Here is a 26828-nt window from a genome sequence, read left to right as displayed (position 1 = left end):
CAATGGGCACCAATCAGTTGGCGTCGATCTCGGCTCATTCTGGCTCATTTTCCCCCACAGCGAAACTAATGAAGTTATGATATTCTTGTCGCACTTTGATGTCATGATGGGAAGTTTAAGCATAAGTTAAGCATTTGTTTTGAAGAACTTCGGTAAGTATAGAAACCATATTTAAAATACTTCACCAAATATGATTTGTTATTTCCCGTGCATGCCAAGCGTTTGCAGTTTGGGAGTCAACAGTTGCTCCCCTTTGTTTTCGAGCCAACATTTTTCACCGTTTGCCGCCGGTGAAATTAATACGCCTCTGGCATTGGGTAATTAAGCTAATTAGCTGAGATTGGGCTGAAACCGAAGTGCAGCCCACCCAGAGATATGCAAAACTGAGGCGGCGAGGTGTATCTAAGGCCTTTCCCACAGTTGCATCATACAAAGTCATCAGATCGCGGGCCTTCGATTGGAAATTCTTATTGGGGAGCTACCATAATGGTTTCGGCATCTTTAGAAAGCTCGTCAATGTGCGATTTCCTCCCCAACTTGCTGCTGCGAAAACCGCACACACTAACCCAAATTCCCCAATCCCATGATGCGGACTGCCCCCCGCCGAGTCGTCCATTGTTGCAATTAAACTAACAATCGGTAAATGGTAAAAGAGCAGCTGCATCTGCATCGCTGGCTTGCACTTTCCGTTCAAAGCGGCGAGCGCTTAACTTGGCCAAAAACAAACAAACATCGCCCATTAGTTGGCTCAATTGGAATCGGCCGACGGGCAAGCAACAGCTGCCACTATACATATATCTGCACCAGAACTTGGAACCTGAATCTTATACGGTAAATCAATTGTCAATTATCGTTTTCGGAAATTATCCTTCTGGTATCTGAATTTTAGATGAATCATGTAAGATCCATTCATTTGAAGTAACTTTTAAATCTCTTAATACTTGTTAATTTTTTTGTACTGTGTATATCTAAACTTGTCTAAAATGCTTCTGCAGAGGAAACCAATAGAGCTCTTCTGGTGGTTTTTAAGCCGACTTTGAGCTAAAGGTGCTCTCTCACTGTCTTTCTCTCTCTCTGGCAGCGCTCTCTTTCGCTCCCGTTAGTGACCGACTGTGTGCACCGCTGTGGTCATGACATTCGTTCAGTTTCAGTCTGCTTTGGACTTTTACCGCGATCGGTCGTGCTCCGCTCCTCGCGTTTTTCCAGTTTCACTTCCAGTGTCGATTTTTCACTGTTGGAGGCGCGTGCTTAAACGGTAAACAGCGAGAAGAATCGGTCGGAAGAAGAGTGAGGCCGGGAAGACTGAAGACTGACAGCCTCTTCGCGGAGACGAGGAATTTCCCGTGGCATTTGCCACCCAAATGTTAGACGAGTTAATGAAGTGCAAAAATGTTTGTCGACTGAGTTGTTGCTGCTGCCAAATGAACACGAAGGCGCCGTCAACTTTGTGATTTGCGGTTGCATTCTGCAGAAGATACAAGCTCCGGCTCGGGCAATCTCAAGACCCTAGAAAAAGACAGCCTGTGGTTTTTGACCCTGTCGCTTTCGGCAGCAAAGTGAAAATTGCTCGGCAGCCGAGGAAAAGCGGAAAATCTGCGACTTCTTCTGCGGTGTCAAGTGAGAAGACGACCTGGCGATTCTCCTGCGGATTAGTGGCACACTTACCCACAACCAGCACCGTTGAAAACCATGTAAGTGGCACAAAAACATCTCGTACCCACTATGTGGGTGTGAATGGACCCGGGTTGAACGCTCCTCAGATAGAAACATTAAAGATATCTGCAACTATTTAGTGCCAAGCCAAGCGCAAAACAAGCAACTTTCCTGAGTTTAGCATCATAACAAGGGGCTTTTTTGAATTAGATTTTTTATACACATCGCATGCAGTTATTTTACCAATTCTTCAATCAACTGAAAATTGTTAAGTTTTAATTCCATTGCACTGAGTGTAGTTATGTTTCATTTTCTAACTAGGTTTTCCTTATTCCTCCAATATGTTAGTATAGACACATAAATAAATTTCTATATGTAAAATATTAAATAAAATAAGCATAATTTTAGAGCTCAGTCTGTCATGCAAACTGCCGTGTTAATTAGTTTTCTTCTCTGAGCTCTTAATTATTTCCTATAGACAAGACCATAAAATGATGTTGAATACTCCCAAATAAAAATGAATGGCTTAAATAGTGCGATACCTCGGCGAGTGAGAATCCGCGCATAATGAGATACGTTTCCCCAATCGGATGCTTAGTCCCTCATTATGGCTGCTTAGTCAAGGGCTGGTCTGTGCTAATTTATGCGGATTTGGAGGAGAGCCTTTCTCGACCAGAAGAGAAAAGATCTTTCCCAGAAATGGAGACACTGTGGCAGGCGACGCCAATTAGCTAGCCAACTTGCAGCTTGGCCATAAACTGACCGCTGTCCGTATTCTAATTGAATGGAATGGAATTAACCCAGTTTCGGCCTCCGACTTCTTCCCATCATAATTGCGGTAGTGCTGGCCGAGAGGCAGCCAGAAAAAAGTTAATACGAATTAGATTGCCGGGGAAGCTGTCAAACCTTGATGGGCTGGACTTCAGCCCAAAACCCTAACTAGGTGAGCTGTAGTTCGAGGCCCAGAGGCCCGCGGGTGTCTTTTGTCTTAGCCGCGAACTATTTAGGCTTTATGATGGATTCAATCAGTATTGGAGTTATAGATATGCTAATTCTCGACCTATCCGAAGACATGGGAACTGAACAAGGGCCGTTCTTCCCTTTGTGGAATAGGTGCTAAGAACAGTTAGCGTTTGTTCCACAAACAAGTTTCTTCTTTATTCGCCATGCAGAACTTGTGCGTTCGCCTTACGACAATAAATTCGCTCCGCTTTTTGTCTGGTTTTTGTCGGGATTTTGAGGTCAACTTGATTGGGTCGCTCTCTTTGATTAACGACTAGCGGAATGGACTCCACTGTCTGCTGCTCTTCTTGCCCTTTTTTGGCAGTTCCCGTCTGGCGGCTAATTGCCACAGGTACAGGTGTCTGATGGAACCCCAGCATGCCACAGATCGTTGATCGCCATCAAATCTTAATGGCAGCCGCACGCCAAGCAATGCTCCCAGCTTCAACTTCATTCCCCGAGCTCGTTATGGATACCATTATGACAAAGACGCAAAAAGCAAAAAAGAAATGGGAACTCTGGAGTCCAGGGAATCAAATAGGCAGTGCTCAATATCTAGTCCATTTACGATACGGTGTTTTGGTAATGAATTTTCGACTACCATTTACGACCTTGAAATTGAAGTTAGATGGCATCTTACCATCCCCAAATATAGCTTCGTAAAATTGGAATCCTAGCTGTTAGAGCCAAGCGGATCAGCTATCTATTGTATTACATTTTCACAATATACCCTTTAAAGTAAGGGGAAGTAGGAATACCACTCGATTGCAGGCGGAGCACGGGGTTGTGGCAATTAGAAGTTTGTTGGCCTGCGAAACTATCAGAGTTAGCAACTTCATAACGAATTGTTGTAATAACAATAATGGCGAGCCCCCAGAGTCATGTTTGCCTTATGGCCGGCGCAACAAATCATTTCACATCGCCACATTTCTATTTTCGCCGGGTTCATTAAACCAACTGAGACCCGGAGTGTAACTAAAAGCCGCAGCCAAAGATACAGATACAGATACAGATACAGATGGTGATGGTGTATGGTATATGGTATATGGGAAGAGTGGTGTTCTCGAGTTGTGGCGACAAGTTTGGCTTCCGTTCTCAGCCCGCTCATTTGTCACCAGCTTACATAACATATTCTACAGACCCCCTTCTCCCACCTCTTTTTTTTTTTCAACTTCACTAACCCAGCGAAGCGCATCCCAAGTGTCATGGCCACGTTTCTATGGCTTTCCCAGCAGCTCCGCACGATGGCATCTTTCAATTTGTCGCCCGTGTAGTCATAATTGTCTGGTAATCCCGGGGTCCCTTCTTTGTGGCCGTCATGTCTGGATTCTCGCTACATGATCTCTGCGAAATGCGGTAACTTTTGTTTATCTCTCGTCTTTCGCACACTGCATGTGCAGATCAACACTGATGATCAGATAATCCTGCATGCTATTTTGGCAACACGTACGCAGATCGGAAATCCGCTGTAAAATCTGTGGCACAAACTGTTTCCCACAGGGCCACGCCCTCGAGTGGAACATTCTTTCCCAGCCAAGAGAGACACACCTTCCTAGCCACCTGGTAACGGAAGGTATTGCCAAAGCGCACTTACTTACGGGCCTTCAATTAAGGCGTCTACCTGTCCGTTAAGCCGGTTAAGAAGTCGGTAATGCACGATGTCTGACCTTTCCGAGCTGGGTCACTGTCACCTCCGGCTCCAAGTCGGCTGTTAGCTGGAAGTGGTACTGCCACCAGACACTTCACAAAATGTTATTAATTGAAGTCAGCTACTTGAAAGGCATGTGGCGTACTATGTATATATCCTAAAGGTTTTTAAAGTAATCAAAAGCAATTATAACAAGCGGTGTAGCTGATTTCTCTCGGTGCATCCATATGATAGCCACTTACCTTATTGCCGTGGTTGGCTGCTTTCCGGATTTTTCGGCTTGTTGGCAAACATTTAATGTTCTCTTCAGCCCGATTCTCGAGAAGACAAACATGGTCAGCTCTTTTCGGTTCGGGTTGGTTGCCCCAGTGTCCGATTCCCTGCAGCCCCATCAAAGTACTCAGTCTTTGGAAAAAGGGGGTGCTGCAGGTGCCCAAGAAGTTCTAACTCAAAATATCTTCTGCGATTTGTTTATTTATTAACCCATCCTAACAGTGCCCAGCCCACTCCAAAGTAAAAATTCAATTATATTCACTGCGAGTGGGGGTTAAATGGCATTTTCCTGGCCACCTGGGAAATTGGCTGGCATTCGAGACGCGGCCTCAAGGAAAGTCGCTTTGTGTGTTTAGGGCCCCTAACATTTTCCTAGTTGTCATAGTTGAGGTGGAAACTCCCACAACCAACTGACAACGCTGGCGATTGTAGATTGTATTATGCACGCATATGGATAACTTATGATAAATTATGTTGGCTGGTGTTGTTGCGCCGGTGAAAGTGCCAATTGTTTTGTGCGCGAATTCTTGCCAAAGAGATTTCCTATTCGTTATTAATTGTGGCATTGTGTCTGGCGCCTTTTCAGAGCCCTCCCTCGGAGTTGGAGACCAGAGAGCCCAAACGCACCGTCATGGAACCCACGCCCACACCCAATATGCTGTAAGCAGTCCCACTGAACTTGCATCTTAGACTCCGCATCCGCATCTACATCTGCATCTGATCTGCATCTCACTGACTTCGCATCTGCATCTGTACAAAGCCATTCCATTAACCCACAACCGAGTAACCAGAGTAATCCGCATCTCCAACGACTCCAGCAAGCAGATCCTGCTGAAGAATCATCAGGACGCTATTCTGCAGCTCCACGGTCATTCTCCGTCGCTTCCCCTGTCCTTTGGCGCCGCATCGATGGCGGACAGCAGGGAACGGATTCGTGGACCCTCCAGGGATGGTCGCGAGTTCCTGACCAGTCCGCGTCAGGTTCTTCGTCGGCTGATGCTCCTCTCGGAGGGCAGACAGTACAGGGAGGCTGCTGGCGTGGTGGGCAGACTGGGTCCCTCGGTTCTCAGATCAGTGATCGCTGAGCTTCCGCTGGACCTGCTGCTGGAGCACCTGCCTCACAGTGCCTACCTTCTGGAGTCTTTCTTTACCAGGTGAGTTATTATTAAAGTTGAATATTGTGAGTCTTCTAAAAATATTTCGTTTTATATCAAACGTTACTATTTTTTTTTAATTTTCCCACAGATTGACCACCCTGAACACCACTCCCAAGCCAGATGTGCCTAGTGAAACGGTGGCCTGGCAGTTGGTGCGTCTGTTCGCTAATCCCCATGAATCAGGACTCCGGCAGAGATGCACTCGACTCCTGCAGGCCTTGGCTCAGTACGAACCAGGGCTCCGGCAGACTTTGAGGGAAAGAAGACGCAGTTTTGATAACGCTGTACAAGGTCTTGGGGTCCATGGACTGACCACCGATGCCTCGGGTCAGCTTATTTCCCTACATGTAGCCCTGAAAACCGAGCTGCAACGCCATGTGGATACCTACAAGATGGCCATTCACAAGCTGGAGGAGCTGAGCATGGTGACTGTCAACCAAGACCCTGCTCACTCCTCCCATCAACGATTGTTGGCCATCAATTATGGGGATATTCAGCAGCGACTGATCGACAACAAGACCCTGCTCACAATGCTAGACAAGCCGGCTCTCAAGCAGCTCCAAACCCTGGTCGAGAACCTCAGCACGCGGGTGGAGAACGACAAGGAGGTGCTCACCTGCGTGGGTCAGGTGCGTCGTCTGGACGCACAGGCGCTCGTGGAGAAACGCCCTGCCGCCGGTCTGCTGATGAACTTCTCCCGCGGCTGCGAGGTGGTGCTCCACATGATGGGCCCTGAAGGAGGTCCTCCGGGCTCCTCCCACTCCATTGGAAAGACCACTCCCCCAGGCGGCGCTAGCACGAGCAGCTGCAGCGATGGATATCACTCGGACGACTCTGGAAGCGATGACAGCAGGTAAAAAACATACATAAAGAATACATACAAAACCTAATTCTTACACTTGACCGAGTTCCAATAAGGTGCAACACCCACATTACAAACTCAGTCAAATCAGATCGCGACCGCATCCAACTCTCACCTGCCCGCATCCCACACTCTGATTTGTGATTCCATTTCTCTATCTCCACAGCGAAATGGTGTCGCTCTATCGGAATCTCTACGTCGAGAACCGAGCGGACGCCTTGGAGGCGTTGGACAGTCTTCCCCAGATAAAACACGCGCACAGCCTCAAGGGGAAGATACTCTTCTCCATGATCGTGGTGAGTCTGAAGTACCTAGCATTCGTATGTGTTTTGGGATGGGTTGTAGATTGTAGATACAGTAGATATGTCCGAACACTCAATAATGGATTGTTAAAGAGGCCGAACGTATTTCGAGATTACCTCGATCGGGAGAAATTAGTGCCAATTGCGAGTCGGCCTTGTTTTCACTTTTTTTTTTTTGGGAGATAAGTAAGTTTTCTATTGGGTGTGTTCGCTACCATTATTTGTATTACGTTGTATTTAATTTCGTTGCTAAACTTTAGGTGGCTGAGAAAGAATTTGAGATTAAATCATGAGGAGAAATTATTGCCAGTCAATCATTCACTTGTCTTTGGAATATAAATCGCTAGCAACATAGTTTTACTTTTATAATTATCTCCTTCGTTTTCACTTGTCAAGACAGTACGGAGTTATTTGTGATGAATAGCCTCAATTTATTATGGGCGTTCATAATCTTTCAGCGTGCCAATTCCATGTCAATAACACTTTAACTTTACAATGCTAATAGATATTTTTCTATACAATTCTTAAGGCTATTCAAATAGAATAAAGCCCTTGTCAAAAGTGAAAAAATAGCGATTGTTTTAAAATTGGGACGAACTCTTCCAATTGGCATTTGGCAGGTCAAAAGCTGATAAACTTGATCTTGAAGTAGCTCAGCGTACGAACTGCTTGCACTGCTTTCGTTTGGAAATTTAGCACAGCACAATGACTCTCAAACTGTGAGACCAATTCATCCAGCGAAGATTACTTTCAATTTTCAAGTGCTTGGCCATCAATTATTTCCAGCCAAGCCCGTGGGCTCTGGATGCTTTAAATCCTGTCGGACCACAAACTGCGATTGCAAAATATCAATTTTGCAAGATCGAATTCGCACTAGAGGATGATTAGGCGTTGGTGCAGTGAAAATGTGAGGGAAAGTGGAGCCCCCAGGGTGTCAGAAAATTACGTAGGCGCTTGGGATTTGAATCACTTTCGATCTCAGATGAACGACACTTTTGCAGGGAAATGGTACCATCAAGATTAGTTGATAATAATAAGTCACATATTTATGATTTTCGAAAAACTATTTATTCATTCATAAGTAAGTCTAATTAGATAGTCATCTAATTGATAATTTTCTTAACTTATTGGTACTTGTGTAGCTCTCCTTCCGCCTGTGCCACGGAATGCGGGAGCGAAAGGTCCTGGAAGTTCGGCGAGTCCTGAATTGCCCCTTGGACAGCAGCAGTGAGACCACCTTGTCCCTGGACAGATCCGTTCGCCAGCACCTCTTCGAGACCGCCGAGAGTTTCCCGTTGGGCGAGATCGAGCGGTCGGTGTTCAACCAGGTGCTATCTACTCTGCACGAGTACCCCTGCCTGGAGTCCTGCCCCCCGTTGACGCACTACGTCAGTGCCTGTGTCCGACTGGCCTGGAGGATGATCAACCAGAAGGCGCCGTACTACCTGGACATGGACTTCAACCTGGGTGGGTTTTAAGCTACTCTTTAATCGTTTAACAATCTTACACCTACGTAAATCCCATGCAGGTTTCCTGAGGCCCGAGAAACACGAGCGGCATCCCCAGGCGGACCGGCGATCGGATCTGATAAAAGCCTTCCTCTGGCCCGCCCTGATGCAGAACAACCAGTGCGCCTTCAAGGCGGTGGTGGCCACCTGAGCATCGTCTTAAGCTAACCCCATTTGTACATACTTGCCCTCTCTTATGCAATAAAGATTTGACCCCTAGCTAAGCGTAACTGATGGGACGGAGTTGGACGCACTGGCTCCGGACCTTGTTGGTGCAGAGAAGTGGATGCTCCGTGTAGAACTCCACGATTTCCGAGGGGGATCCGAAGCAGCGCTCCTGAGACTTCTTCTGACCAATGGCATAGCGTTGTCTCCTATCCACTTGCCTTATGAACAGGTGATAGTACTGATCCGCCGCCCAGATGCTCACTATGTAACGGATCCACTGGTCGGCTGCCTTGAAAGGTCGAACCAGGCAGGACCCGTCCTCTCGTCCATGGAGCATTCGCTCCGCCGTAGGACGATCCACTGTGAAGTAGTACTGCTCCTTTTCCACATGCCTCTCCTCAATCTCCGCGTAGTTGACATCGGCATCGTCTTTGCGGAATTAAAAATGTTGTATTAGTAATTGGACCTATTTACCGCTTAATCTTCTAATTGAGTATTACTCTACATTAATTTATGCCTCTGTAGTTATCTATTATTTATCAAATTTCGATCATTTAAACTTAAATTCGAGTTAAATTTAGCTCTACGAACTGTATCGTGCTTTCTGTTTTGGTTTATATGCCGTCACTCTGGGGATTTGGCTTTGTTTTGAAACCGAGAGATCGATGCGTACTCACCCACAATGACGTAATCCTCACGGGGCTGCTGTTGTGGATCGTCGTCGGTGCTGGAAACCCGTTCTGCGACGTCACCTTCCTGACTGGCCTGCCGCTGATAACCGAAGCAGCAGCTACAGAAGGTGGGCGATCTGACTTCCATCAGGCTGTCCATCATGCGAGCCAGGAGATTGTGCAGAACCGTCCAGTAGACACGTGCACACCAGCAGCACATGGCGCCAAACGACACAGTAGAGCAGTCCTATTCCCGCGACCTTGGATTAGATGGATCGGTGGCACTGAGACCGCCGCTCCCGGCAAACATCTTTCGCTATCGAGCTGCGCTGAAGACTGACTACTTTGTGACCAGAACCAGACGAGGAACCAGAACCAGAACCCAGAATTCAGAGCCCGAGAACAGAAGCCGTCTCGTCTGGCAGTGCTTATTAATTAAAATGTGTCTACTGCTCGGTTGTGGGGCGGCAGAAATGTTCATATTTAAATAAGATATGGATATGGCTGGTAAACAAAATTCACATTGGCAAGAACGCGGGAACTCGGATAGTTTGAAGCCCGGCGAGTAACTGGATACTCCGAGTGCAGTGGGGAGATCAGCTCTCTGTTCTTATACACAATGAGAAATGCAGTCAACCTTTCTGTGCTTAATATCTCACAATTTAATTATCTGTAATGTCTTTATATATAGAGAGATCCACTGAAAGAACGCAGTTTAAACGTACATAACGAAAATAGGATTATTTTTGAGTGTACAATTCTTTGCAGTGTACATGTGGGCAACGACAATTATTAAACGTTTAGCACCCATGCATTTTCCATACCCCCCCCCCCCACCATTTTTCCGACTGACTGTGGAATTCATTGAATGTGCCTGCAATTTTTGGTGGGGAGGGGTTCCCCATATCGCATTTCTGCGGCTCTACATAACCGAGACCGAATGGATACGAGTGGCCAACATATGGATCTGAGCCGTTTGCCCGCTCTGCTAAAAAGTTTGAGAACTGAGTTTGTTTTGCTGATCTGTTGTTTTTATTAATGAGCTGTTGATAGTGCTGGTTAAGTCCCATTTGATAGGCATTCAAAAAATTCTATAATTATAAATCCTATAAATTGTAAATATGACTTTTTGGTCCAAGCTCGATTTCCCTGTTTTTGGTTAAAAAATAATGCGTTTTTTGGACACAACTTTGAAAATAATGGTTCAAAAGTGGAGTGGCATATCTTATTTTACTCCTAATTAACTTCCCAATCGATTAGTGTTCAAATTTGGAAACTTTAAATTTTTGCGATTTTTTGCAAAATTTGATGATGTTACCCCTTATAAAAATTCGAAAATTGACAAAAAAATTTTTTTTTCTTAATTCGAAAAAACGGGACAGGGATCGTAAGCATTGGTAATTAGCTGCACAAAACAGTAATTATTTTTACTTTACGACCATTTTCAGTCAAGAAATATTGAAAAAACCACTTGGAAACATGGATTATTTTGATCAACTAGTTTTTCTCATTTTCCATCCAAAATAATCGTTTTATTTTTACAAGGAAATTATCCATGTTAAAGATTAAATAATCATTTAAAGCGTTAAGCATTAGCTGAGACACAAACCTTTCGAAGTTTTACCGTAAGCTTACCAACGGCTGTGGTGAAGCTCTCCCGCTGTCTCTGTCACTCGCACTTCCCTGTCTCTCGCACAATTTAAATATTTCTTAAAATTCAAAAGCAATTAAAGTGCGGTCATAAATTGTGCGAGCTGACTACGCTCCGAATCGATTGCATTCAAATCTCCTTGTAAAACCCAAAATGGGCGTGCAAATTGCCAGCACGTGGACCCATAGATATGGTTCTAAAACTTACAGATCCGGGCAAAAAGAGTGCTGCTCAGTTCATTACGTATACGCCGGATTGGCTGCAGCAAGCATCGCGATTTTGTTTGCACATCTAAAGCAGTGACTATTCGCTAGACAGAAGGCAAACATCTTCGCAGGCCAGTCACGTGCACGTAAATGTCAATAAAACGATATTCCCAGTCGATGGTGATGGTCCGATATGATATTGTAGTATGGGGGCATTAATAATACCCGATGCTCGAGCAATACGATCGCACTCCGCTTGACACAGTAGCAGCCCCAACATCGGGCAATTAATATGCGGCAAACAATTTTGATGAACTGCTAACAAGCCGATGGATCGATGGGGGTTTTATGGGGGCTTCTGGTTCTATACCGGGATGACAGCCCATAAAGCAGCACAATGGCACAAATTGATTTTGGCCAAACGATTATTTCGGGGGTTGCGTGCTCTTGGGCACATCCGCATCGAAAAGTAGTACCCCTCCGAAGCCAAGGATCAACCAGCTGGGCCATCAATATCAATGAGCGGATGCCGATTGATTGGCAGACCCGTCGATTCTTTATTGGTCCGTCTAAGAAAATACATATTGCCCATCGCGGTTTACGTCTCAATTATATTTGAGTGCCATTGAAAGTGTAAAGAACGTTCACAAACGGCGGCCAGAAATAGCGAGCGGAATCTCGGCGACAGCCACAAATCATAGCTATAAAGAAAAGAGCCAGCATATTTCGTTTACGATTATATCCGGACGGAGGCCAAGCCGTAGAACTGCAACTCTCCGCGCTTTTCCAAGCACTCAACAGGCGTCCGCAGCTCGCAGTCCGCAGCTCGGGGGCTCGTCCACTTTTCCCGAAGTCCCCCAGTTGGGTTACCCGATTCGGAAATCCCGAGCCCGAATCCCAACTGCTTGGGCTTGCTATCCGTGCGATTCATTCGCGCATTTTGCCGTCGAGCGTTGGCCAGCGCGGTGGATATTTCGCATATCCGCAGTGGAGAATCGCATATCGCAGCGGTATCAAGTTTTAAAATTCAGTTTCGAATGCCATAAAAAATAAATAATAAAATTAATAAACAAATCCGGTGCGTGTGTGCCTGTGTCTGTGCGGTTCCGTCTCAATGAAATGCCAAACTAAATAAGCTTGGAAAAGTTTTCCATCCAGTTTTTATGGCAACCCAGCGAGGCCCGAAAGAGTGTCAATTGAATTAGCGTCTCGGGCTATAAGAAAATAATACAGAGCCAAAGAGAGATTATCAAGACGCAACAGGTGATTGGATCGCGGATTTATGAATTCGCAAAGGTGTTTGTTTCTCTGATATATAAAACCACCTGTGGCTCCTCCTTCTAGTTTTAGGACCACTCTCTGGAAATCCAACTTCGATTCCAGGTAACTACACTAATTACCCCCAAAGTTTACTTTAATTTATATATAGTGCTAGTGCAAACAAACGAAAAAAGAACATATGTTAGAGAGCCGAAAAAGAAAATCGATAAAATTCGGACTCAGCATTATGTTTATGCTAACCGCAAAGGCAACTAAATATTTGCTTTTCGCAGCGGGGAAAGTCTTCACCTGTTGCACGTATCGCATGTCCTGTTGATTGGCTAATTGATAACATCCAGTTCCGGTCATCACCATCAGCCATATATCAATCCATCCGCACATCCATGCGGATCCCTCCATATATCCATTCGCATGTCCACCCACCCTTGACCCTGTCAGCGGGCAGCCCATTAAATCATCCCGAGCAAACAAATTAGCGGAACGAGTGCATCAATAAACAAAGTTCACCTGTTGCCCGCTTACTGCCGCGTAGCGAAAAGAAAAGACATCTGCAGTTTGCATTAGCGATACATCTTGTATCTTTTGGATGCCAGCCTCCTACTTATGGCGGATTTTTTGGAATTGCACTCGATGGGCAGGGAAATAAAGCAAACTATGGCGAAATGAACCGAGCAGGGCGAGTGAACATCAAAAGCGTTCGGTTCGGTTTGGATGGGATGGTATGGCACGGGCATAGGTGGAGAAGGTGGGGTGTATCTATCTATCTATCAGATGCACACGGCGCTTGTAACCGCAATTCGCATGCCACCGCCCACCGCCCACCGCCTACCGCCCGTCCTTCGACCTCCTCAAGTCGCCAGTGCTCTTGATTACGCCTTTGTGTATAAATTAATTAAATTAAAAGTTTCCGGTTAAGCCTCCGAACGCCGACAAACGCGGCGCTCGAACGCATTGCATTCGAAAGTGCAGAAATGTCCGATGCACTCGGTTCAGTCATTTCGACTTCGAGGAGCATTCGATGATTATCGCACCCTTTCGATTCTGCTGATAAAAGTGAAGAAATATTTATGCTTATATTTGAAGCATGAATGTGCAGCATTTGTGTCAACAAGTTGGCCGGGGTTTCCCCGTTTCAGCACTCACAATGCAATTGCAATGGCCTCTTATCACAAACTTAGGCCGATCCAATGAACTCAGTTTCCATGTTCATACTGCAAAGTTACAAAAGGCGCTGTTATAAGTGTGATAAAGAGATAAATATAGTAAATTATGCTGCTGAGGAAAGGCTATAGACCCATGTGGAAAATGGTGATAACATCGAAATAAATAGGTAAAACAATTGCAATGGATGATAAAGAGAAGCCATATACAAAGCAGGCTGTAAACTAGTCATAACAACACATTTCATGTGGAAATTATTTTTATAATTTCCTTTTAAAATATACATTAGTAATAATGATTTACTTCATGGCATTTCATTAGTTTAAAAAATAATTTGTCATAGTCATCGCAAATGATCTCCCAAAAGTACATCATTTATCTTTCTGTGTAACTGAGTGGCTATTGCAGGCACGTTTCCGAGGCCCAAGGCTCCCTGTAGCTACCTCATTTGGACGGCAATCCTTTTCCTGGGAAAGCCCTTCATCCCGCTGGGAAACGTGTGCAGCGAGTCGAGAAAGTCGAACCCAGAGATGGATTCATTAGGCTGCTCCTGGCACCGCCTGACACCCCATCTTCGAGCTGGTCCATTCCAATTGCTTCTATAAATATTCGGGCAGACACATCAACAACCTCCCAATCGCAAACCGAACGTCAGCACTTGCCAAAATCCAAGAGCGCGACGCGGGCGATTTCCAAACAAAGTCAACATCTCGGCCGAATCTGATTTCGTTTCGATTATACGAATTTAAAGTAAGTCACGCAGCGATTTTAGCAGTTCCCCTGGCCTGCAAATCGGGAAGCTAGGAGGTACATAAACATAAGTGGGTTGCGGTTGGGAATTAGCATCCAATTAGAAGATAATCGCGCGCTAACTGGCCGCGTAAACTTTTCGCGAAGAGATGGCCAAAAAAAAAAAAAGTGTCACAGATTTACGCTGCTTTGGCCACGCCCTAACCCTGTAATAGCGCCCACACCTCCCACACCTAATAGCGCCCACCAAAGTGCCCTTGAGTGCCTGCAGTTAATGTGCAGTCGACCTTCACGCCAACTAAAGACCAATTGTCAATATTTTGACAGCCATCGCCATCAAAAGGCAAAGCGGACTGCGAGTTCAGCGGGAATGGAAGTGGGTTCGATGATGAATATGTTGGCGACATATTGCAAATCCCAGTGGATGGTTTCGACCCACGTGTCCGGGGCGGTGGGCGGTGGGCGTGGCACACCTAATGTTGACATCACTTGGCCATTTAATGACTGCCTTTATGGGGGCTTTTACAACCTGATGATAAAGCGCCAGAGCGATGTGAACCCAACTGAACTGGAGAAAAGTGAGTCGCCCTTGAGTGGACTCCAATTGACGGCCAATTTGGCGCGGCTTTTTCAGCCCGTGCTCGCTGCGAGAGAGAAAAGTAATTCATTCACTACTTAACTAACAGATATGGTTTCTCTTTCATTCCGAGCAAAAATACGTTAAAAGGATTCATTTCCACTTTTATATGATCCTGCCAAAAATGCGTGTATGTTATGTTAAAACACTTTACTCTTCTCCTGAGTATTTTTTTCTCTGTGGAAAGACATACTTGTATGTTTATTGTGTTCTTTCAGTGTGAGCATTTATATTGGCTACCCAATCACCAGACCAGACCAGACCCTTCCATCCGGCAATCGCCATCGCATTGTCCTCGTTTTGTCCCCGGTCATAAGGTCTCGTACCGCCTCAATTACATTTATCCTGCCCTGAATTGATGACGGATACGAGCAATACGAGTTGTTGGTCGGGGAACAGCGATGCAGGATTACTCCCAGAGCGAACTAAACATATTGCAATTACATTACATTTGCATTGATCAGGGGGAGTCCTCTTTTCTTCCATAGTTGTGGATGCAGATGCAGTGCAGCTTACTCGGCGTGGATTAGTTCACTCAAACGGATGGCCCCGCGTGAGGCCATTACCAATGGGGCGGATCGGAGTGGATTGCCCCATCCACAGCCCAGCATTCGAAATGAGAAATTATTATATTTGAAATTTTACATAGTACCAAAATAGAACCCAGCATCGGGGCATGATTCAGGGCCAGCACGTGATGGGAGAAATGTGGGGTGAATGGAGGAGACGCGGCGGAGGACGAGGTGGCACCCAATGGACTGTGCAAACAGCGGAATACCAGTCGAAAGTCAGCGTGGAATGCACATTAATTGCGGCTCAGATTCGAGTTCAGTCGGCCGGTCATTCATGGCATTTGTCTGCCTGCATAATTAACAAGTCGAGGCGCTGGCTTTGCATTAATTATGCTCGAATTAAATCGGCGGAACAGTCATCTGGGCAAACGTTGCAAGTGATAATTCCCCCTTTTGGCACCCAAAAGCCCCTTGATACCGACTCAAATCCCCATGTTGACATTGCCCATTAGACTCCCCGCCAGAAAGTCTTCCTCTAATTGGTGACTCACTGCGATCAATTTGATGCCGGCCGTAACCAGTATAGAATTTATTTTCATATTTATTTGTTTTTGAGCACATTGCACACATTCAGATAAAGTGGAGGAGCTGGAAATACTTTAAATTATTCAGCAATCGCAAATGTTTGTGTTCCCCTTTAAAACATATGAATACCCCTTTGAGTCTGGAAGAAGAACCAATATATTCCGCCAGCGGTCTATAACCCATTATAGCTCTTGATCACATTTACATCCGGTTGAATCCGCTGGGTGGGATTGTGATGGCGATGGCTTACCTGAGCAGCTGCACGTCGGCACGCGACAATCCTTTCCAGCGACGTCACGGTCCGCCCAAAATGGGTGAAAACAAATCGGATCGTAATAAATTTTTATAACTGCGCATCCCTAAACGACAATACTCGTTGTTAATGCCGATTTGGGCTCGGTTCGATAGACAGAGAATGTGAGATCGTTTAAATGCAAATGCCAGTGGCATTAAAAAGTATTTAATGGTCAGAGGGGCAATGTGGTTATGTGGGTGTTCCTACACGCAGGCTGCATTAATTTACGTGCAACTTTGTAGAGTGGAGAGAATTCGAATCACATCCGCCGGAAATGGGCAACTTCTGTCGGAGGCGACTAAGCCAACTTGGAGTTGCTGGCGGCAAGTTATTAAGTTTCAACTAAGTGCGCCACTTGTTGGCCAAGTTCCTCGTTCGGGCGGAGGGAAAATGGATAATGGTCTGCGCTGGTCACGTCCTAATGAACAGCTCCACACATCATTAGCGGCGGCCTACGGCTCCTCCAGCGACTCCGGTTACAATTGGGCTCGTAGCCGTAGTGGGGTTGGGGGTCAGCTTTTTGGGCAGTGTAATTAAATTTAACTGCCGGCCATGATGGAGACAAACTTTCCAGCAAGCTGACAAGCTGGCTGAAAGAGGAACTGCGTTCCAGGAGATCCTTCCAGACTTGTCAAGGATAATGCGCCATTAACACCCACGAATGCCTTTCTGACTGGCTCCTCTTTTTTTTCGCTTTTCTTTCCCTCCCTGACATTCATCCTGCTAGAGTTTCTTCCCAATGACATTCGGAATGCAGAGCTGACATGACATAAGCTCCCGAATGCTGTGACCCTTACACTAACCGAAACATTTCGAAAACGAAAGTTTAGGGGATAAGTGGAAGCTGGAGATGTGTAATAAGTATGATTTCGTATAAAAAGTTTGTTTAAATACTTAGTAATAAAATATCCTCATACAATGAGTCCTCTTTTATTTATATAAACTAGTAATTGAAAAAGTGGTTGTATCACTTGTCTTACTCACGCCTTTTCGCAAACTGCACCTTAAAGGATGTGGCATTTTGGTTAAGTAGGTCACTTTTGACATCCCACATTCCATTCTATTGTTGTTTTGTTAAAGCTATTGAGACCCACATTCCGAAATGGTTGTTTCCAAGTGTAGACATAACTGCTGCGCAAATCCTCCGCTTGGGGTTACGGTTGCACCATCAGGACTCACGGGCTTGGGGTCAGAGGTCGGGGAGAAATGGACAACTGGCTGGGACCAGTCAGCCGGCAACTGTAACGAGCTGCGTGTCAACAGAAATGCAAACGACGAAACGATGTGTGCTGTCGCCTGTCGACAGACATGTGAGTGGAGGAGCGATTCTGTCCACTCCTCCTGCGAAGAATAGGGAAACTGGGAAGCGAATGTAGCCCGAGTCCTGTTGACAATGAAATGCCAATCTGCCAAGCCGTGGGATGTGCTGGAGTGGTCAGGACGTGGTGTAGAACAAGCAAACATCAATAGAATCTTTATTGGCTTCATAAATATTTGTGCTCCAACTCTTGTGGGCCTCTGGTTGGTGGCCGCCCTCCCGAATTGGCACCCCTTTAAAAGGAGCCAAGGATTGGGGTTACTTATGCAAAGCCGGGGATTCACGGGCTGACATTTGTCCTTGGCAGCGGACGTCTTAAGCCGCTTTAAAACTTGGCCCTGGAGTGAGTCAATCTGATGGATGCGCCGCTGAATCTTTGTGACTCTTCATGCGTAAGCCGAATTCAATCACAGGACTCTTAATGGGGCCAGCAAGGCCGGCAAAAGGGCTGGGTAGTCCTTGGGGGTTGGATGGCTTTTCGGGGGAGCCAGTTGGCAGAGCTCCTTTATGGTTTCCACTGAAATAGAAAATGAAATTAAGATGGCAGCTGTCGTTTGGGCAGAGGGGCTGCAACTGGGGAATACGAGTCGTATGAAATATTACGCATACGCAGCGTTGTGCGGCATTGCCTGGTATGGTGAAATGCCACGGCGTGGTCAGGAGCTCAGTGTCTCCAGCTTGATTGATTTGACTGTCCGGCCGACCGAAAAAAAATACATAAAACCCCCCAGAGGCCATGTGTCCCACATACGGATGCCCAATAATTGGGAGACAGCCTGGGACCTGAATGTAGCCGTACAGCAAAAGCGCCTCGAAAACAAGGCACGCAGATAACAAAGTCATAACATTTAATTACGTACAATTTACTCACATGTTTACACCGCCCGAAAAAAGCGGCGATAAGCGCACCGAAATGCTGATCGCGCAGTTGTAGCTGCTTCGTTAGCGATTGCTCACCTCAGGACAAAAGGTTGTGGGCTCCGGCGGAGGTGTCACTATCACTATCGCCATTCCAGTCATTGTGACACTCATTGCGATTCCGATTATCACGGCCAATGCGGTAGCCGCCGGACTTTACTCGTGTCCCTCCGCCATATAACTCCTAGCTCGATTGCCGATTGGCGATTGTCAACTGCCGAATTGGGAATTGGGAGGAACCACTCCCCCACTCCCAACCCACTCCCAACCTCCTCCTATTCTCGCACAGTGGATGCGGCTGTAAATGTTTTATGGCATAAAAATGGGTTATGAGTGAGCTTATCCACAACACACCCAAACGCCAAGGACATCTAAGGTAATTATAGAACTTTGTGAAAGGAATTCAAAAAGGATGTGGACGGAAATGCTGAACAGTGCATGATTTTCGTCTTTAAAAGCTGTTGCTGTACTTCCGCTTTAAGTGGCATATCCTTTGACCGAGCAGAACCCTTTCCGGTATTTGGACTGCCCTTCCGATCCACTGTGACCCGTGCTGATGGGTGATTATTCACAGTGGAACTTTTGCTGGCCCGCCGTATTTATATGCCAGACAAGACCCTCTTGCCATGTAGTTATCTATCAACATGGCAGCACCCTGACATGGGAAACTCGTCACTTGTTCCCCGGAGACAATGAAGTGTATTATTCTGCGACTATTGGTTGTGCGAGGTGGCAGGGAATCCGATGAAAGATACTGTATTATGTATCCCACATCAGAAGTAGGATATCCAGTACTCATTTAAAGTAGACGAACGACTGCACGTGATCGCAACGTGCAACCCCTTGAATAGTGCAATCCAGACCGGAATCGGGCAATCGAGCACCCAATCCCATTCGATATTGACAGTGATGACTGGCCGATAAGCCACCTGTGACGTGTGAAGATTTGAGCTATTTATGGCTCCGTTCGCAGCCACTGGAGATATCCAATATATATTTAGCCCTAACCATTCATTCAGAACCGGTTCGAGCCGGAATCTACTATATTGCATTTCCAGTCGATTGCCCTGATGAATGTATATCACTCCATTTAGAAGGATTCGCAATTACGACAAGAACTATGCAAGTGCAATCAGCTCAGGCCAGTAAAAAGAACTTTTCGCCAATTAATTTGCCAGCTATCCGAGGCAGAAAAAATGCGTATCATAGTGGGTGGGAGTGGGTGGCAGGACAGCTGGATAAAGGGAATTTCCAGCTGCAGCTACTCGTTTGCCGTAATTAAACGTGTGAAGTGACGTAGGATGACCACGCACAAAAAAACGCAACGAAGACAAATGGCCCCGGGAAAATATAGAAAACGAAGAAATTGTGCGGCAAGCTTAAAGTTCAAGCAGCCGCAGGAGAATTCAGCTTCGCCCCATTCCAGATACATTTGAATCCGAGCCAGCAGATGGAGAACGTGTTTGCTGTTTGCTGCAAGTTCACAGCTATCGGCAAAGGCAACTTTTGGGGTGCGGGGTCCTACATCCTTGGTCCTGCCAGCCTTATCACCACCGTCATTTTTCAGCGCCCCCTCGCAGATAGCGTCTTGTAATAGAAACGCACTTTATCTGCTGCCAACCAGCTCAAATAGTAATCACACTGAGGGAACGTATACAAAACTATGGTTAAATCGGAAATAAATCTGTGATATGTATTCACTGAGCAACCAATGTGACTTCCAACCCGCCTTTTTTTTTTTTGTTTTAATGTCAATTATTAAATGCAGTAAGCAATTGCATTTTTCTCAGTGCACCAAAAATGATAAGAGGAAAATCGCAAGTGTGCACTGCAGATGCAGCGAGTTGGAAACACTTTTCTGGCTGTTATTCCGCTGCCAAGGCCAAAAATGTGGCCAATTCGATGGCGACATGGTAATAAACTTAATGCCAACTGATTTTGACAGCACTGCACGAGCATCGGGGATGTGGAGGCAGTTGGGATTAGGCAGGGCAAGGCCTTGGGAAGGAACCAAGCCATTTGCCACCCCTTTGTGAGCCTGACAAATGCGCGAAAAGTTTGAACACTTGTTGGGGGCGGTGGCGTACCTCGGGGCGTATGAGTTATGCTATGCGATCTGCAAAGGAGCGGAACTGCCGTGAACCGGAGCAATGTATATAGTATATTCCGATTCCCAGTCACGTACGGCCACCAACCAGGCCACTATCATTCAAATTATGAACGCGTTAGAGCCTCAGTCGCAGCTCGTGATTGAGCCACGTCTTGTCATGCAAAGGGTGTCATAATGAATTCATCAAATGTGCTCAAACCAATCATAGATGTACTGAAAATAAATTATTAATTGTAAATCAAGTGATATGTTATGACTTATTAAGCTATGATCTTGAACGGGGTTATCACAGAGTACTATGAGTATGACTACAATATTTTCCAATAATTCATATAAAAGTCTCAAATTTCTCACTGTGCACTGATTGAGCTGCGAGGTGTAAGGTGCACTGACCCAAAGAACGTCTTTGATGGAGCCTCTTTCGCATTGGCCTCACGCAGCCCATGGCCAAGATCGCTAATTGCGTTTGCCAAATTAATTAAATCGGGCAATCGTAGCGCCATTTGTTGATTGAGTTTTTAACCGAAGCGGGATTGGAATGGGAATGTAGTTGGAGGTGGAAATGCAAATGTGTCTGCCACCGTGCGATTGAATTAATTAGGCAAAAGGCAATTAAGCGGATCGACCTGCTCCGAGTGTCGCTCGGCGACTCAGCACGCGAACAGGGTCCGTCGGGAGTACTATACCCGTGACCTCTGACCCCGACCGCTTAGCCTCTATCCGCGGAGAGTGGCAGCATAAATTCCATAGCCAATAAGTTGGGCAATAAGTGGGTGTCTGCCATAAAAGCTGGCTAAATAATGGCGTTAATTCGACAAGCCCTTTCCCCGGGCTTTAGTGCCCGGCTCTAAGTGCTCCGCGTTGATGAAGTACAATAACCACCTCCATCCACTTTCACTTTCCACTTTTGCACTTTTCACTTGATGAATCGCACGGTGGTGGAGGGCAGTAGGGTAGGTGAGCCAATTAAATGGAAAACGTTTTCATGTCCCGCGAATCGTTGTCGTGGCTTTTGATGGATGCACTCTCGCCGCCAAAACACTCGATTGAACAGTCAGCCCCTCAGTTATCCGATCCATCCTGACCCATCCAATAATCCGACTTCTGCTCCTGAGTGACGGCTTCCGGTTGGTAACCACGCGCATTAAGCTAACCGTTCACACGCTTTTTGATATCGCTCTTGGACTTCCTTCAGGATAAATCCCGGAACCTTAGTCATCCTTTCACTCTCCACTCGAGGAAATCCTCCCGGAGATAGGAAAAGTGCAGCTAGAAAAATCACTGAAGAATTCAAGCTATTACTTTCTCTTTCCACAGAAAGGATAAATGATACTTGAAAATTTATAAATGTTTACAAAATATTCCAAGAACAGATAAGATTTAAATAAATGAGTGTGAGGAAGTAAATCAAAATAACTTTGACTGTTTTTCAATTACTCAGCGTTGATAAGGAGTTTTTAGGAGCAATACATCATCTATCTTAATAATTACAAAAAAAGCGAATACTTTTGAATTGAATATGAATTATTTTCGTAAACCCCTGCCTAATTCTTTTTTCTCTGTGTAGGATGCTCTTTTATTTATGGGACGTCTGTTTCTGCGTTGTTCTCGCTGTTCCGTCCTTTTTATACACTTTTATTATGTTCTGCAGCGCCCGGTTCGATTGTCTGGCAATTGATTTTGTTGCTAGTCGGGAGTTGTTTGCTTTTCGAGCTTTGTATTTGCCGCACGCGAATCAGATAGTGTGGCAGTGTGTACTCGCAGAGTTGCGGGTATATATACCCCATAAGCCAAACCAGAAACACCATCATCGTAAAAGCCATCGAAGTTCCAACATATTTCACTGTGATCCTTGAGCTGCTGGCTTTAAGGAAGACCTGCAACTGATGGCCCCTTTCAAATAATATACTCAAGTACTGGCCGATTATCTAGGGTATTGCATAGTTGTGATACGGCCTTTGTTGTTTTGCTCGCCGCACACGTTATCAATATGGACATGTATTTTTTGGCAAATATTTATCAATTTATTACACTAAAAAATTGCTACAATTAAGTTGCTGCATGTGTGTAACAAACGTGCCGAACGATGATTAAGTTTTCCCTTTTTTTTCCAGCTTAATAGGGTACGTCGACAGCAGAAAAACAAATACATCAACGGAAAGGAAAATAAAGAGCGAGAGCGAAAAAAGCGAATCGGAAAAGCGAGAAAGCGGGAAAGGAGCAACCGCAGCGCGGCGGGCATGGCGTATACGCAATGCGCAGCATGTGCTATTACTATCGCTGCTACTGCCACGGCCACCTCAAGTCAATTAGGGAGTTCACAGGCCAGCGGGCACTGTAATTGAAGCCCACACCTGTTCCGCCCTTTCATTAGCTCGGCACTAGCCTTAAATACTCGATCGGGGCAGGGAACCCCGTGGAACCCGTAAAATACCCGCAACACCGCCCACCATGTCCGCGTTTCGCTACTTCTCGATCACCGATTTCTCCTTCGAGGGACCTCTGCTACCGCTGCACGCGGCCACCACGAGCAAGGATGCCAAGGACTCGGACAGCCCCAGTTCCGAGCTGAACATACCCTACACCGTCTTCGAGGTCCTGGTGGCCATCGTCAGCATCATCGGCAACGTGCTGGTGATCATCGTCTTCCGCCGGGAAAGAAAGTTGCGACGCCGCACCAACTACTACATAGTATCCCTGGCCATGGCCGATTTGCTAGTGGGCGCATTGGGTATTCCCTTCGCCATCCTGGCCTCCATGGGACTACCCAGAAACCTTCATGCCTGCCTCTTCACAGTCTCCCTGCTCGTGGTGCTGTGTACCATCTCCATCTTCTGTCTGGTGGCCGTGTCCGTGGATCGATACTGGGCCATCCTATATCCGATGGCCTACTCAAGGAATGTCCGCACCCGCACGGCGATATGTAAGTATATATGGGGGTATATACAATGTATTGTATAAAATCAGTAGGTACAAAATGGTATGCTAAAACCCACTTTAAAGGACCAGTTTTCTGGTTTCACCTACTTGTCAGGATATTTGTCAAACTATTTCGACTTTAAGTTGTCCATTGTTTAGTATTGTGCCTTTGTTGCCGTGATACTAATGACTCTGGATGGCTAATATACAGCACATTGTGTTTCATTCCGGCCATCGACCATGTTTGAGTTGCGACTTGAGTTAAACAAAAGACGCCTCATTTGAACTACCACGAATGGACGCAATGAGAACAGTACACAGTAATAAACATCCTTAAAATCCGTAACATAATAGTCTTACTAGCCTAACTAGATTCAAATTGATTCTAAGAATTTTCATATTAGATGTTTATAGCAACTGTTTGGAATCAGAATAATTGGCCTCTAGCTAAAAATATCTCATAAATATATAATTTTCTAAGCACTATATATCACCTACTATATAGTGCTTTATAAATGGCCGCTCAAGGCAAGATTACTTTCCAATATGCTACGTCCGGAAAATTGGTAATTATTTGCGTCATTTGGGAAGTGCACTCACCCTGCCTGCCAGTTTTGTTTAGTTTCCCGCAATTCGATAAAAGTTTTTATGGTGCTTGGTGGCGAAGACGGCAGGGATTCCTGCAATCTGCTCAAATGACGTCTGGGGGAGCTCCACTTCAAGGGCTTCAGTTCAGGGCACTCTGATTACCAATGTTCCTCTTCCGTTGCAGTCATCATCTCCATGTGCTGGGTGGCCGGGACGATAGTGGGCTTCCTGCCGCTTTTCGGCTGGCACGCCGATGTCAATCACAACCAGGAGTGTCTCTTCGTGGAGGTGATGGACTACAACTACCTCGTCTTCCTCTATTTTGCCACCATTATCACTCCGGCTCTGCTGATGCTGGCCTTCTACACGCACATCTACCGGGTCATCATCAAACAGGTGAGTGGTAGATAGATTTTCGCCAGTAAAGTTTTTTATATATTCCATAGAGTTTGGAATATTAACTATCCGTTTTCAATTGAACTTTAAAGGTCCGTCAGATTGTTACGATGAACCCCGCCTCCGATCTCAGTCGTCGCTCCTCGGCGGCCGTGGTGCAGGTGACGACACCCGGAAGAGGTGGACACACGGGAACCATGCTGCGGGTCTTGGGCGCCGCAAGGAAGCGGGACGTCAAGGCCACCCAGAATCTGTCCATTATCGTGCTGTTCTTTATGATCTGCTGGATACCGCTCTATACGATCAACTGCATCAAGGCCTTCTGTCCCGACTGCTATGTGCATCCCAAGCTGACGCTCTTCTGCATCATTCTGTCCCATCTGAACTCGGCGGTAAATCCGGTCCTGTATGCCTATCACCTCAAGGACTTCAGGGCCGCGCTGAAGAACTTACTCCTGAAGATGATGGGCGTGGACATTGATCAGCAGGCGGAGGCAATCCACCGCTTCTCGGTGGCCAGTCAGCATCGCCTGCAGTCCATGGACTCCAATATGCGCTCCACGCAGCCGCGCCTCTATGTGGGTGAGTGTGAGTGCGCGTTGTCTCCTTGGAACTGTGGCAAAATCCCTATAACTCTCGTAACATTCCCTGCAGATTCACCCATTTGGTTGAGGCAGCAGCAGGAGGCCCTGAAGAACTCCCAGCTCCTGCCCAAGTGCGGAGTGGTGTCGCCCTGTTTCAACAACATCAACCAAACGGTGGCCGCCGTGGCTTCGGTGACCACAGATCTCGAGCGAGAAATGTGGAACATAGTGGAGGCCTCCAGTGGCGCCGAGCTGGGTGAAACCAGCTACGAGTTCCCTTCCCCCGCTCCGGGTTCCCAGCGCAGCAGTGAACGAAATAGCAGTTCCACAGTCCCACCAGCTCCTCCTGCTCCTGCGAAGCCCTCAGTTCCGTCCGCCTCCTATGACAACCACAACTACAGTTTCAGCCAGGATGAGGACGAAGATGATGATGATCTGGAGTTTGAGGACGTATTCGTGCCGGCCAGCTCTGTTCCAAATCCCGTTCAGCCTGGCATAGATCCCGTGGAACTGCGTCGCTCCCTGGCTTTGGTCATGAGGGAGAAATTGCGATCGGATGACACGGACTCCAGGCCAATGGGCAACAATCAGGATCTTCCCATAGATGAACAGTCCAGGGAGAGACCGCTCTCCACTCAAACATCTCCCACAAATGGCCCACTTCCGGCTCTTCTGAGGGCCAAACTGCTTGCTGGCAACTCCAATAGCGCTCACTGCCTGCCAGGATCCACGGCGAGTCCTGCTCCCCAGGAGCAATCCGGTATCTTTGTGATCGATAGTGAGGCGAGTCCCGGCTCAAATGGGCACAAGCCTAAGTATCGAAAGGGCACGGCATTCACTCGGAGTTCGCTGAAGAAGAGCCGATCCTGCAACTGTAGCTCCATCGCTAAGGGACGAGGGGTCCACGACGAGCCCAGCAGTAATCTCTGCAGGGATCAGGAGTCCTCTGTACTTCCACAGCATCCGCAGCCAGCCAACCATCCCACAGAGAACTTTTTTAGTCCGCTGAGATCGGTGGGCAGTTTCATGCAGCATTCCAACTTGTTTCACTTCCTCCAGCCTCACGCCGCCCGTCCCACCTCATCGACGGCGTCGTCCACGGCCTCCACGCCCACTCCATCACCACCGCCCATGGGCCAGGCTCAGGAGGAATCGGTTCCAGTGGGTCTGACCACCTCCTCGCCGTCCCTTCTGGCGACCAGCGCGGAGAGTTGACCTTCGCGGTCGGAAAAGAAGCGGGATCAGCAGGAAAGTCCACTGGAAGAGGATCACAAGGATGCGAAAGGGGTAAGGGGTGACCCCTGAGGAAATACTCGCAAGTCAAAGCTTTTACGTTAAGTACTTTCCAGCTCTCTTAGGCTCTCTTTCGGAAACGTTGTCAAATTCTATATCGGATCTAAATCAATTAGTTCGGTAGTGAAATATAGAGATTAGGAGCTATGCGCATTTATTTTGAGTGTATGGTCATAATACGTTTCTACGGACTAGTTAATTATGTACATACATATGTTTAATGTTGTTAGAGTATTTACTGTGTATATGTCAGCTTATGTATACCTGAACGTCTGTGAAAACCAAGTTAAGCCATGCGACATGAATTTCAAAGTTGAAGTTAAATAAAGCGATTAAACCAGAATGTACATTCATGTTGTGTTTTATTTTTGTTGGTTAAA

General features: G+C 46.4%; 3 protein-coding genes and 1 non-coding gene across 7 annotated transcripts; 2 read left to right on the top strand and 2 right to left on the bottom strand.

Annotated features, from left to right (window-relative positions):
* Positions 1-1171: 1171 nt before the first annotated feature.
* Positions 1172-8623, top strand: CG11498 (uncharacterized protein). Of its 2 annotated transcripts, NM_001347741.1 has the most exons (7): positions 1172-1691; positions 5163-5236; positions 5395-5730; positions 5822-6586; positions 6762-6891; positions 8040-8364; positions 8426-8623. In NM_001347741.1, exons 2-7 carry the CDS (start codon positions 5208-5210, stop codon positions 8554-8556), a joined length of 1716 nt encoding a protein of 571 aa, NP_001334706.1. In that variant the 5' UTR covers positions 1172-1691; positions 5163-5207; the 3' UTR covers positions 8557-8623. The 2 variants fall into 2 exon arrangements, with proteins under 2 accessions (NP_001334706.1, NP_651774.2); NM_143517.2 differs by having other exon boundaries at positions 5163-5730.
* CG15529 (uncharacterized protein) lies at positions 7946-9586 on the bottom strand. Of its 2 annotated transcripts, none has more exons than NM_001316558.1 (2): positions 9251-9586; positions 7946-9002 (listed from the first exon to the last, which is right to left on the bottom strand). In NM_001316558.1, the coding sequence occupies exons 1-2, from the start codon at positions 9462-9464 to the stop codon at positions 8626-8628; spliced, it is 591 nt and encodes a 196-aa protein (NP_001303487.1). In that variant the 5' UTR covers positions 9465-9586; the 3' UTR covers positions 7946-8625. The 2 variants fall into 2 exon arrangements, with proteins under 2 accessions (NP_001303487.1, NP_651773.1); NM_143516.4 differs by having other exon boundaries at positions 8374-9002.
* Positions 9587-12038: 2452 nt separating this feature from the next.
* Positions 12039-26789, top strand: AdoR (Adenosine receptor). 2 transcript variants are annotated; one of them, NM_001276172.1, is made up of 5 exons: positions 12039-12484; positions 22783-23591; positions 24360-24571; positions 24664-25153; positions 25226-26789. In NM_001276172.1, the coding sequence occupies exons 2-5, from the start codon at positions 23120-23122 to the stop codon at positions 26368-26370; spliced, it is 2319 nt and encodes a 772-aa protein (NP_001263101.1). In that variant the 5' UTR covers positions 12039-12484; positions 22783-23119; the 3' UTR covers positions 26371-26789. The 2 variants fall into 2 exon arrangements, with proteins under 2 accessions (NP_001263101.1, NP_651772.1); NM_143515.3 differs by having other exon boundaries at positions 24664-25159.
* Positions 24064-26637, bottom strand: asRNA:CR46082 (antisense RNA:CR46082). The gene has a single exon (NR_133484.1).
* Positions 26790-26828: the final 39 nt, after the last annotated feature.

Source organism: Drosophila melanogaster, chromosome 3R, assembly GCF_000001215.4.
Source record: "Drosophila melanogaster chromosome 3R".
Lineage (NCBI taxonomy): Eukaryota > Metazoa > Arthropoda > Insecta > Diptera > Drosophilidae > Drosophila > Drosophila melanogaster.
Note: the sequence above shows the minus strand (reverse complement) of the source record. Positions and strands in the feature narration are given on the sequence as shown.